Source organism: Corythoichthys intestinalis, chromosome 13 (genome assembly GCF_030265065.1).
Source record: "Corythoichthys intestinalis isolate RoL2023-P3 chromosome 13, ASM3026506v1, whole genome shotgun sequence".
NCBI classification, from domain to species: Eukaryota; Metazoa; Chordata; class Actinopteri; order Syngnathiformes; family Syngnathidae; genus Corythoichthys; species Corythoichthys intestinalis.
Genome location: NC_080407.1, coordinates 15,817,771 through 15,830,678, shown reverse-complemented (window position 1 = coordinate 15,830,678; position 12,908 = coordinate 15,817,771). Strand labels below are relative to the sequence as shown.

The 12,908-nt window shown below is 39.1% G+C and overlaps 1 protein-coding gene across 9 annotated transcripts in view; it reads left to right on the top strand.

Moving 5' to 3' along the window:
* Positions 1 to 12,908, top strand: part of foxp2 (forkhead box P2) — a 195,189-nt gene that overhangs the window by 100,572 nt on the left and 81,709 nt on the right. For all 9 annotated transcript variants that reach the window (XM_057854886.1, XM_057854889.1, XM_057854888.1 and 6 more), the window contains one exon: positions 1,582 to 1,671. In XM_057854886.1, the coding sequence (XP_057710869.1) occupies positions 1,582 to 1,671 (90 nt within the window). The remainder of the gene's footprint in view (positions 1 to 1,581; positions 1,672 to 12,908) is intronic.

The following is a 12,908-nucleotide window of genomic DNA, read 5'->3' as shown; positions in this document are numbered from 1 at the left end:
TGTAGCGCTGCAATGCATGCTAGGAGGCATGTTGGACAACAACAGTGTTGATAGCAGGTGGCAGCAGAGGTTGACTGTCTTGCCCTAAGGGAGGTGTGATGACCAAATGAAGCATCTTGAAGCAATGAAGCTTTGAACCAATTGGCCGCAAAGCTTCATGGTGGTCTTATGACAGTTTTATGATGCCGCTGTCAAATAAAGTTGTAACCGATTAACCCAAACAAATCAGAAAATAAGCCGCAGGATTTAAAATGAGGGGAAAAAGTAGCGGTCCAAAAATTACGGTAATTTAGTTCTAGTCATATTTTAGTAATGTCTAAATATTAGGGCTGTCAAACGATTAAAAAATGTAATCGAGTTAATTGCAGCTTAAAAATGAATTAATCGTAATTAACCGCAATTCAAACCATCTATAAAATATGCCATATTTTTCTGTAAATTATTGTTGGAATGGAAAGATAACACAAGACGGATATATACATTCAACATACGGTACATAAATACTGTATTTGTTTATTATAACAATTAATCAACAAGATGGCATTAACATTATTAACATTATGTTAAAGCGATCCATGGATAGAAAGACTTGTAGTTCTTAAAAGATAAATGTTAGTACAAGTGATAAAAATTTTACATTAAAACCCCTCTTAACGTTTTCGTTTTAATAAAATTTGTAAAATTTTCAATCAAAAAATAAACTAGTAGCTCGCCATTGTTGATGTCAATAATAATTATGGTGCTGAAACCCATAAAATCAGTCGCACCCAAGCGCCAGCAGAGGGCGACAAAACACCAAAAAACACAAGTAACAAGTGGAAATGACACTTTACTGTCATTTTAATCTGTTTGAGCGGGGCATGTGCGTTAATTGCATCAAATATTTTAACATGATTAATTTAAAAAATTAATGACCGCCCGTTAACGCGATAATTTTGACAGCCCTAATAAATATATTAGTCTGGTTTTAAGTTTTCAATTTCAACCGATTTAATATTTTGAATATGCATTTATCTTCATAGCATTCGTTTTATTTTGAAAGTTTTGGAAAAGGGTCCGTTTATTAATGAAAATGGACATTTTACAACAATTCGTTTTCGTCATAGTTCATAGAAATTCTGCATTTGCTCATTTCTGAGATGAAATCTCCATTCGCACCCCGTGTAAACAGCTGTAAACTCTTTATTTGATCAGCTCGCCTCTCCGTCTTCTTCTGCATCTTTAATGCACATAGTGTAAAACCTTCGCCTGCTCGTTAATTCATTCCCAATGTAATCTGATGTTGATTTTTGTCAACTTTAATTACAGCTCCCGGGGACACTTCACACGGCGCTACTTCTCCTTCCAATTGATATTATGAATATGCAAATGCGGCGGTAATGTGCACCGAGAGAAGTGGGTATTTCAGTTGAGCACACACTAGACAGGTCAATTTTCCTGATGCCGCCTTGTTTTTTTTTAAAACCGCCACCCCTCCTCTCTGTTCTTCAGAGGCGCTCTCGACACATGATATTTGCGAGTTGTCAGAAAAACAGATTTCTCTGTCCGTTTTTCACAGCTTCTTTGTGTCTTTCTTCGCAGGCCCTACAAGCGGCGAGGCAATTACTCTTGCAGCAGCCAGGCTGTGGCCTGAAATCTCCAAAGAGTCAGGACAAGCAGCGTCCACTGCAGGTAAAGCAGCTCCCTGTCTAATCTCCTTAAGTCCATCCATAATACATGCACCCCTTCCCAAAAGATTCCCTCCGTTTCGCAAGTGTGTTTGATTTGAACCGCGCAATCCCTCGGATATGTCACGGAATCCTAAAGCCGGACGAGCGCTATTTCGCAGTAAGCTAAGCGTTGGCATGTGAAAAACAAGCTGAAGAGATATCCGAGCAGGGGCGGATACACCGGGATGGTATGGGGGGCAACTGCCACCTCACTCGACACTAGAGCTGAAACGAATCCTCGAGCAACTCGAGTAACTTGAGTTTAAAAACTGATCCGAGTAATTTTATTCACCTCGAGTAATCGTTTATTTTGACAGCTCTAAGCGTCACGTCTTGCTCGGACTACTTTTAATGCGGGACAACGCGCTGATGTCACGTGCGTCAAGGAAGAAGCAAAAAAAAAAAAAAAAAACACTGCAGCCGACAGCCTCTACAAACGACGCCGACGTTGCTAAATACTAGCCGGCACGATGCTACGTTGGTAGCAGGTAGCGTCTGATGAGTCTCATAGAGATCACATGTATGTTGAACTCGAAGCTCACTGACAGACTTGGTCGCGTCTGGGCAGCGTTCGTAAACAGCCGCCATCTTAAAGCAGTAAAGCGCTAATAAAGAGCGCTAAGCGCCAATAAAGAGCGCTAAGCGCCAATAAATAAGATTAACGTTACTGTCACTCGCTCAAGTAACGTTAGCCCTGCGGAGGGCTAGGTTTCTATTAATTATTACCACTTTCGATGCGTGGCTAACGTGTCTTACATACAGGCTTTAACATAACATAGCGTTGTGGAGTGATGAGGGTGTAAAATAAAAACTCAATAATGCTAACTATCAATTTTAGCTCAGTAGTCATTGCTGGATAAAACACCAATTAGCACTGGTCCCTAATGTGCTCCAATACAGCCTGTATCATACATTTATTTTGAACGCTGTAAAAACTCAAAATCCTACCAGGACTTACAGTTTAGACCAACTTAAAACTTAACTAGAACTTAAAAATGGCTTGACACAAATAGAAATTCAATTGAAACACGTGGGAAAAAATCCTAACTTTTAAGTGATGTGTGTTATCAAGCGTAACGGCATTTTTTGGTATACATACAGTATATACAGTATATATATATATATATTTTTTTTAATAAGATCTAAATGTTTTTTGAGTGAAAGCAGTGAATTAGTCTTTTTTTATTCTAGTTATATCTGAGATGCAATTGTTGGCTGTTTTCAACAATATACATCGAGAATAAAGAGATTGACTGAAAATGGTTCAAGATTAGATGAAATGTCTTGTTTTCTCATGTATATTTATAATTGTTCTTCACCTAAAATTATATTTGTTTTATCCGATTACTCGATTAATCGATAGAATTTTCAGTCGATTACTCGATTACTAAAATATTCGATAGCTGCAGCCCTACTCGACACCAATGAAAACTGGCATCAATTAAGTCATGGTGGTATTAGGATCCCTATCATTATAATCTTAAAACATATCAGTTTGTAAATTTGCCTTTTTGTAGCGTGTACATATGATTTCTTAGCAAATTGATTTAATATGTGTACACATCTGCCATATGTGGATTAATGTATCGATTTGTTAAGCACGATTGAATGGACTATATTTTCGCGACCTTAGGACGCACCATATTTAAAGGCACATGAAAACCATATGCTAGCATGTGCGCGAGTGTTTTTTTTTTTTTTTTTTAACACTGGAAGTCCCGTTTTTTGTTTGTTTTGGCTATAAAGAAATACCAGAAAGGCGTCAAATGACCCCGACACAAACTGACTACTGGGCTTTGTCAAACAATGGACCACTCAAATGAGCAATCAAGCAGGCCACCCCTCCTGCACACTCGAGTGGAGTCGCCGCCTAGGTTTGAAGGAGGGGTTTCACTCTGGATAGCTGCAGTTAGCATCTTGAATTTAAGAGGGACTGGTGGACTTCTTGGTGGGTTTCGCAAAGGAATTGGCTCACTCTCATATGGGCGCAAAGACGGCGCAGAAGGAAAAATTGCTTTGGCAACAACCTCCAACACCTAACCCCGGGAAAAGGGCGAAATGTCATATGTCACCACATAAAAAATATTTGTACTTGTACTGTAGGCAAACTGCAGCTTTTGGAATATGTAAAAAGGTTGTCCGCCCGATTGCCTGCTTGAGCGGTCCACTGTTCAACAAAGCCAAGGCAGCCCTCCCCCAAAAACACTCAAGATGCTAATTGGAGAAATCCATACCTGTGGTTTCGCCAGTTTGAATGGAAATGACTAATCAGGACCATAGTGCCCACAAAAGATATGCTGATTAGGGTCAGATGATCCTTCTCTGGTTACAAAAGTAATTTGTATCAACTGATCCACCCATGGTAGTTTTATACCAGTTCAATTGTACTTTATTATTGTACTTTATTAAAGAATTTAACAAAGTACTCACATCAATCCACAAATCCATCAAGGTCCCGATCTTCTGTGTCCGAATTGAACAGCTGGGCTTGGTCTTCATCAAACTTGGCAGCTCAGCTATTCTTTAGGCAGCGTCTTCCTCTTAAAAATCACAATAGATGGCAGTTTCTTTTTGCTTCGCGTAGGTGATAGCCTTGAGTTTAAACTGGGCTTCATAAGCATGTCTCCTCGCAGTTGACCAAACCAATGTTGTTCAGTAGGGTTGGGCGTCGAGCATCGATGGGGATCCGGGACTAACACTCCGGTTCTTCCGGAACAGTTCGAATTTTTTTGTTTTGATGCCCTGACCGCCGACCGGAAAAATAGCTGCCGAACACAACGAAGAAGAAGCCACATGATGACTAGCTCCGTTATGAGCAAATCATATGATGTGGCTAATTTAGCTTAGCACAGAAACATCTTGCTTTGCTTCACGTAACTGACAACAAAGTAACAGAATAAGCACACCGAAATGATATGAAAACCTCTGTTAAAACGTGCAAACTTACAGATTTTGTTTTATCAAGGGTTCCCAACGATGTGTAATATAGAGGAGGTGTGAAGCATTTGCACACCTCTAGGATTCTTTTCCAACTCGAGTAATGTTCTTTTTGCCTGCTGCTTCCAGTAAGTCACCACTAGGGGAAGCCAAGCACACATGGCAAAACCTAAGAAAAATGGCAAAACCTAAGAAAAAGTGTAGAGTCCGGAGTTACAATAGTGACATCTTGTGGGCTGATGAACAATATATCAGTTTAGAAAGAAATCAAACTTAAAATGTAGTCAACATAAGATGTCAGCCCTTAACTAACTTGGAGAAATACCACCTAAAACAAATGATGCAATACAATAAATGCATGTAGCATACGACACTCTAAAACATAGGCAAATGAATATGTGTAAATGTTTTCTCCATGAGCTTTTGAAAAACCTTACAGCTCCTGGAGCCACGGCCCCTTTCACAGGCAACCTTCTCCCTTTAAGGTTCTCATGCGGCTCTCAGATACAAAATGGGTCCGTGACAAGACGTCGACGGGGATCAAATAACACCAAACTAAACAATGGGCAAAGACCCAATAAGACAACAAAAATAAACACACGCAATACCTACAAAAAGGTAGAGGACTCACAAAACTAAAAACAGCTGACGAACAAGCTAGGAAATCCAAGAAGCTTCGAAAGCACAAGTGTCAAATGGCTATCAGCAAGTAATTATCTGGGCACCGTTGTCTTGGATCGCTGGCCATAGACTTCATAATATATTGACGGGGCGCGGGGCCGATTCATAGGGGGCCTCTCTCTGTCAAAGCTGACCGAGTGAAAACACAGAGAAAGAGCTTTTTACGTTGAAAATTCTTGTGAATAAATGCTTAAATCCCTGAATTCTTAAAAGAGTCTTGATTCTTGGTTAAAAGCAAAAAAACGGGCAGTTAGCATTTATTTTACATAAATATGTCGAATGTGATGCTAGTCTTTTAACCAATGTGGCACCGACTTAGCACCACAAAGAGCTTTTTATGATGAAAATTCTTGTGAATAAATACTTAAATCCCAGAATTCTTGATAGATATGAGCGTCAAACAGTCTCGATCCTTGGTTAAAAGTAAAAAACCGGGCAGTTAGCATTTATTTTACGTAAATATTGTGAAGCAGGACGCCAATGCTGTAGCGGCTAATTTCGCCCATTGATTTTTTTCACAATGTTTCAAAATGCATGCATGGAACGAAAAATATTAAAATTAACTTGAATCCTCGAACAAATCACTCCAGAGACAATCCTTCCTGTTTGTATGCGGTACAGCTTTCGTACTTTTTCAACCTAAATCTGGCGTTAGATCGCTGCGTGTGTGTATATGAGAATAATGCTAGGTGTGGGCAAGCCCCCTACCCATAGGCGTGGCGCAGTGTCAGCGCCCCGTGCCCTGTCAATATATTATGAAGTCTATGCACCGGCGTTATAAGCTAATGTTGAATAGCTGGAATTAGCTGTAGGTGCAAGGTCGGGAACCCCCACACATCCGGAACAAAACCAAATCTAACCAGCAGCAGAATGTGACATTGTGGTCGTGAAAATACAGTAATTCGATCAAAAAAGTGGGGAACAAAAATCTACAAAATTGCCACACACTTTAAAACTGATTTGTATATTTTATTGCTGTATATAAATTGAAACTGATTGTATTAAATGTAGAGCTGCAACGATTAATTGATTAACTCGAGTATTCGATTAGAAAAAAATATTCAAATTAAATTTTGTTGCCTCGAGTATTCGTTTAATTAAAGTGGCGTTTGAATGGTTTATTTCGAAAGTGTTTGCATTTAGTTTTATTGATTAGGCTGGATACACTGCCCTCTGGTCTGCCTCTTTTTACATGGCTGAATCCAACTGCTCCCTGTTAAGACCAACGTAAGTTAAGTTTTTGTTTGAGCTAATGTTTTTTAATGCATTCGTAATTTAGTTTATAGGTATATTTAGCCGTTTTTTTTTTTTTTTTTTTTTTGTGGGAATATGTGTCCGATCCATTTGTTTAGAGCATTGTAAAAAAAAAAACTTTAGCATTTTGTAGCATTTAAACTAGCGGACTTTTTCTATGTAAGTTAGCCAATTGTTCTTTTGTCTTACATAGATCCTCATTTTTTAAAATAAACTTATACCGTTTGAGGCTCAGCTCAGGTATTTTAATTTTTCATGTTCCTTATCCGATTACTCGATTATTCGAACTAACTAGTCCATCGATTAATCGACTACTAAAATATTTGATAGCTGCAGCCCTAATTAAATGTTTTCAGTACTTTGTTTTGAATCGATCAAAGGCCTTTGAAACGAATCATGGCAGAATAATGTAAATTAAAAATTAAATGTAAATTCCCTGCCCTCCTTCTCTGGCCACCCGATAAATATTCACCTAGATCCACCCCTGCATAGGAATGTGATTCATGTCCAATTGTGGCATGAAAAGGGAAAGAGGGAAGATAGGCAGATAAGGGTGCGATAAAAGATAATAGATCTCTCAATTTTCTGATGGGAGAATTAAGGAGACAATTATAATAAAAGCTTAAAACTAGTTAAACACTTTAAAGACAGCACTAGATGTCCGATCAAAAAGAATTAAAGAGTTCTGAAATCTCCCCCCAAAAATCCACGACTCTACCATTCGTTCAGAATGGATGCTATGAAGTAGAGTTGTCCGATAATTACTTTTTAACTCCAAAAATCGCGATACCGAAATCAAACCAATTTTCAATTATTTATTCTAGTGCTGCAACGAATATTAACTTTTGTTGCTTCGAGTATTCGTTTAATTAAAGTGGCGTTGTAATGTTTATTTTGAAAGTGTTTGCATTTAGTTTTATTGATTAGGGTGGATACACGGCCCTCTGGTGTGCGTCTTTTCACATGGCTGAATCCAACTGCTCCCTGTTAAGACCAACGTAAGCTAAGTTTTTGTTTGAGCTCATGGTTTTTAATGCATTCATTATTTAGTTTATAGGTATATTTAGCCGTTTTTTGTAGGAATATGTGTCTGAACCATTTGTTAAGAGCATTGTAAAAAAAAAAAAAAAACTTGCATTTTATAGCATTTAAGCTAGCGGACTTTTTCTATGTAAGTTAGCCAATTGTTCTTTTGTTGTGCATAGATCCTCATTTAAAAAAAAAAAAAAAACATTGATACCATTTGAGGCTCAGCTCAGGTATTTTAATTTTCACGTTCCTTATCCGATTACTCGATTATTCGAACTAACTAGTCCATCGATTAATCGACTACTAAAATATTCGATATTCAATATTCATTTAATTGTTGCACATGAATGCAAATGGTCTGCTCACATAGCAAACATCTTAGTTTGGAGACATCTAATGGTCACTAAGCATAACTGCTGTGCTAAGCTGTGACTAGCCCGTGTACAAATGCGTCTATATTCACTTTGAAGTTAACATAGCAAATTGGGCCAAAACGATGTCGATATTATCAGATATCATTTTAAACGCGACTTTGAAGTACACGCAAAGTTGATACTTAGTTTTTCCATTAAAAGTATTGTTGACAGCATCATAGGAAATTGCAGACTGCTGATTTCACCTGTGCGCCATTTCCACTTGTCAAGGCTAATTTACCTTATAGAGCTGTCTATTCCCGTTAGTGATTTGGAAAAGGTCACACTTGCGAATTTGCCTCGACTTCAGTCACACCTATGTACAAATTAACAAGTCACACCGACACCTCGTGTCGTGTACTAGCTAGTGTGAACACACTTCCCATTGTGCAGAAGGAAAACGAATATTGCAGCAATGTCGCGCAACACCGCCCTCTGGTTGTGGAATGATAACAACAACCTGTGCGATGACCAACCCTGTTCTCCCTTTTCGGTCTTAAAAAACAGTGGGAGCGATGACTTTACCCTCATTAATGAGAGTAAAATTGGTGCTAACCTCACTCGATTGTTTTCACAACGTCTTCCAGTAGCAACACCTTCAATTGGTACCGCGCCCCGCGTGCTTAATTGCGAAAAAAATACGCTCGGCAAAGTTCATGAGTGCTAATAAGATCCATTCGGTATTTGGAAACAGATGTCTTATTGTTGCAGTTTATCTTCTTTCTTGAATACATTGACACAAGTGGGATCCTGGTCTACAAATGCACACATAGTAAAGAGACAATATTGAAAGGGAGCATTGTGGGTACGTGATAAGAGTCAGCCCATGTCCAAGCTTCTAATAACAGCCCGGGAAGGTAAATATTGAATATTTACATTTGCTTACTCCATCCTTGCCTGGTGTTGGCGATAAGAATCAATATGAATCGCGGGCTTGTCCTCGGCCGTCGCTAATCCAACTGTTGATCCGGCCTTTATTAACACCCCCCGCCTCCAAAAAGTTTCGGTGAAGAATATTGTGGCAGTAGTGGCTCAAATAGGACATTTTCATATAGTAAAATTCCCTACCGTCACCATTCGAATATAAAAATGACCGGAATTTTCCCGCGATGCAGGGAATTTTTCAAATGACCCCCCCAAAATTTTATGAGATTTTTTTTTTCCAAAATCCTAAAATTTTTTACCTAATCACATAATTTACACATCAAAAATTCCAGGTAAGGGCCATAAAAGTTGTATAAAGATTTTGCCCCAAAATTTTCACTTCCCTCAAAATTCGCCAAAAACTTGCCTATTCATTAGGGCCCGAGCACTAGACGTGCGAAGGCCCTATTGTTTTGCAAAGGATTATTATTATTATTATTATTATTATTATTATTATTATTATTATTATTATTCTTTTTTCAGGGCAAATGAAAATGGCCAATTTGGAGGCCTGAACATGCACGAAAAGTCACCAAAATTTGCACATACGTGCCGCTTCGCGTAAATTTCGATAATCTTGTGTCGTTTTGAAAAAATGTCAAAAAATGGCTCAGTGGCGCCCCCTTTACCCTTAAAATTTTCAAAAAGGCCTCTCCTCTCAGGTTTTCAACGTAGAGCAATGAAATTTGGGGAGTAGATACCTTATGCCTAACTGTTCAAAAAAGCCTCTTGCACCCATATTCCAAATCCAACAGGAAATCGGATATTTTGGATCAAATGTGAAATTTTTATCGGTTCACAGTTGGGGTTTACATTTGGAGGCCTGAACATGCACGAAAACTCACCAAAATTTGCACATACATGCAACTTTGCGTAAATTTTGATAATCTACAAAAAAATTTAACAAAATCGCTCAGTGGCGCCCCCTTGAAATTTTCAAAAAGGCCTTTCCTATTAGGTTTTTTCAACGTAGAACGATGAAATTTGGCGAGTCGATACATTGTGCAAACCTGCTCCAAAAAGTCTCTTGCACCCATATTCCAAATCCAACAGGAAGTCGGAAATTTTGGATCAAATGTGAAATTTTATCGATTTACATTTGAGACCTTGTCGCTGAAGAAAATAGTTGGATCGTCTTCAAAATTGGTCAGAGTATTCAGGAGACATATGAGATCTTAAGTTTTCAAAATGGTGTGTTTTCACTCAAGGGTCGGGCCTGGGCGTGGTCCCAAAGTCGGCCATTTTTGGGCAAAATACCAAATTCAGAAAATGATTAAAAACTCCGTGATACAACGTTCAATCTTTTTCATTTCTAGCATGTATATGAGATATCCCAGCCTGAACACGACTGCATTGAAATATTACCCATTAGGCCTGGCGCCCCCTAGTGGGAACAGGAAATGGCCTTCTTTACGAGACAGGCTCCTCCTCCAAGGGAAAAAAATCTATTGACCTCAAACCTGTTTCAGGGGAGCCTCAAGACATGTGTTCAGGTCCCTGATAAAAAATATTGAGGTTTCGTTGAAGCGGAGAGGTCCAAACTGGAAGTGAAAATGACCGTCAACAATTTGTCTCGCCAAAAATTTTGAACAGTCATAACTCGGCAGATATGCAACATATCTGCGCCAAACTTTCCGTGTTTGTTGAGAGTCATACCCTGAAGGTTCTTGTAGGGGTCATTTGCATCAACTCTACAGTGCCAACTAGTGGCGAAAGAAAGAAGTTTTAAAAAAGGCCTTTCCTATTGGGTTTTTTCAACATAGAGCAAGGAAATTTGGGGAGTAGATACCTTATGCAAAACTGCTCCAAAAAGTCTCTTGCACCCATATTCCAAATCCAACAGGAAATTGGGTATTTTGGATCGAATGTGAAATTTTCATGGGTTCACAGTAAGAGTTTACATTTGGAGGCTTGAATATGCATAAAAACTCACCAAAATTTGCACATACATGCGGCTTTGGATAACGTTCGATAATCTTGCAACGTTACGAAAAAATTTAACAAAATGGCTCAGTGGCGCCCCCTTGAAATTTTCAAAAAGGCCTCTCCATTTAGGTTTTTCTAACATAGAGTGATGAAATTTGGAGAGTCAAAACTTTGTGCAAAACTGCTCCAAAAAGTCTCTTGCACACACATTCCAAATCCTACAGGAAATCGGGTATTTTGGATTGAATGTGAAATTTTTATCGATTTACAGTGTGCACATTTTACACCTTGGCACCTAGGGAATTAGTTTGATCATTCTCAAAATTGGCGAGCCTGTTCATGAGGCATATGAAATCTTAAGTTATAAAAATGGTGTGTTTTCATTCACGGGCCTGACCTGGGCGGGGTGCCAAAGTCGGCCATTTTTTCGCCAAAACACCGAATTCGGAAAATGACTGATAACTCCCTCATACAACGTTCAATCTATTTTAAATCTGGCATGTGTGTGAGGTATACTAGCCTGAGCAGGACTGGATTGAAAATTTACCATTTGTGCCTGGCGCCTCCTAGTGGGAACAGGAAATGCCCTTTTTTACGGGACACACTCCTCCTCTAAAGGGAAAAAATCAATCTACCTCAAACCTGCAAAAGGGAAGCCTTAAGACCTGTGTTCAGGTGCCTGATGAAAAATATTGAAGTTTCGTTGAAGCGGAGGGGTCCAAACAGGAAAGTGAAAATGACTGTCAACAATTTTTCTCTCCAAAAACTTTGAACAGTCATAACTCGGCAGATATACAACATATCTGCGCCAAACTTCCCGTGCTTGTTGAGAGTCATACCCTGAAGGGCCTTGTAGGGGTCATTTGCATCAACCCTACAGCGCCAACTAGTGGCAATAGAAAGTCACTCGTTTTTCCAATACATGTCCAGTTCTTTTCAGGTTGGTCATTGTAGTTTCAAGACCTATTAAAATACTTATTTACGGCCCATGTCCACGTGTCTCTGTCTGTTGCCGTGACGACCCTTTGTTCGCCATTTAAAGGAAATATTTTTTTTCAGAGACTCAGGCAGCTTATAGAGCCACAATAGTTGGCACACTTGGTCGAATTGGCCCAGTTAGAAGATTAATTTTAGTTTTGAATAAGGGCTTGGCTGCACAGCTCAGTAGTGGCTCCTTTTTTGTAGTACTTTCTCCAATAGGGGTTTTTATCTCTTGGGTGTGGGAATGTAAATAGGCGACTTTCGAGCATGTTAGGTTCTAATGAGATGATTAGAGAGGAGGATCTGCCACCGCCCTGACCTGCACACAGTCCGAGTTGCGTGACGTCCGAGTTGCGCTAGATCGCGAGGGCCCGTTCAGTCCTGCTTGCAGGCCTAGTTTCTAATTGGAATGCTATTGACGGCCATCTCCGCCGTTCCACTTGTTTCTTATGGCAAAAATTTCTCTTTATATCTATTTTTCAATGGCATGAAAACATAGGTGGTTGTGATTTTTGACCAAAAACGTACCATTACAGGCCATTGACAGTCAACATACACATCCATGGCATTGACGAGCATGCACGTCCAAATTTCCCGTTCATTTTCAATGACAGAAAAACATGTATGATTTTGATTTTTGAATATACACTTACCATTACAGCCCATTGATATTCAACTGGTGCCCAAGTAATTTGATGCCACTGACAGCCACGCATATCCATGACATTGACGGTCATGCATGTCCAAATTTCCCATTTATTTTCAATGGTGGTGAAATGTGTGGTTTTGATTTTTGGCCATAAACTTAACATTACAGCCCACTGACATTCAACTGTCGCCCAAGTAAGTTGATGCCATTGACAGCCATGCATGTCAATGCTATTGACGGCCATGTATGTCAAAATATCAACAGGAAGTGACCTTATATCAACAGTGTCCCAGAAATGTCCACAAATCAACAGGAAGGGACCAAATAGATCTGTATCTACCACACCAAAGCCCCATCATAATTTCTCCAGAAATTGCAGTTTCTAGTAAAATTTAAAAAAAAAAA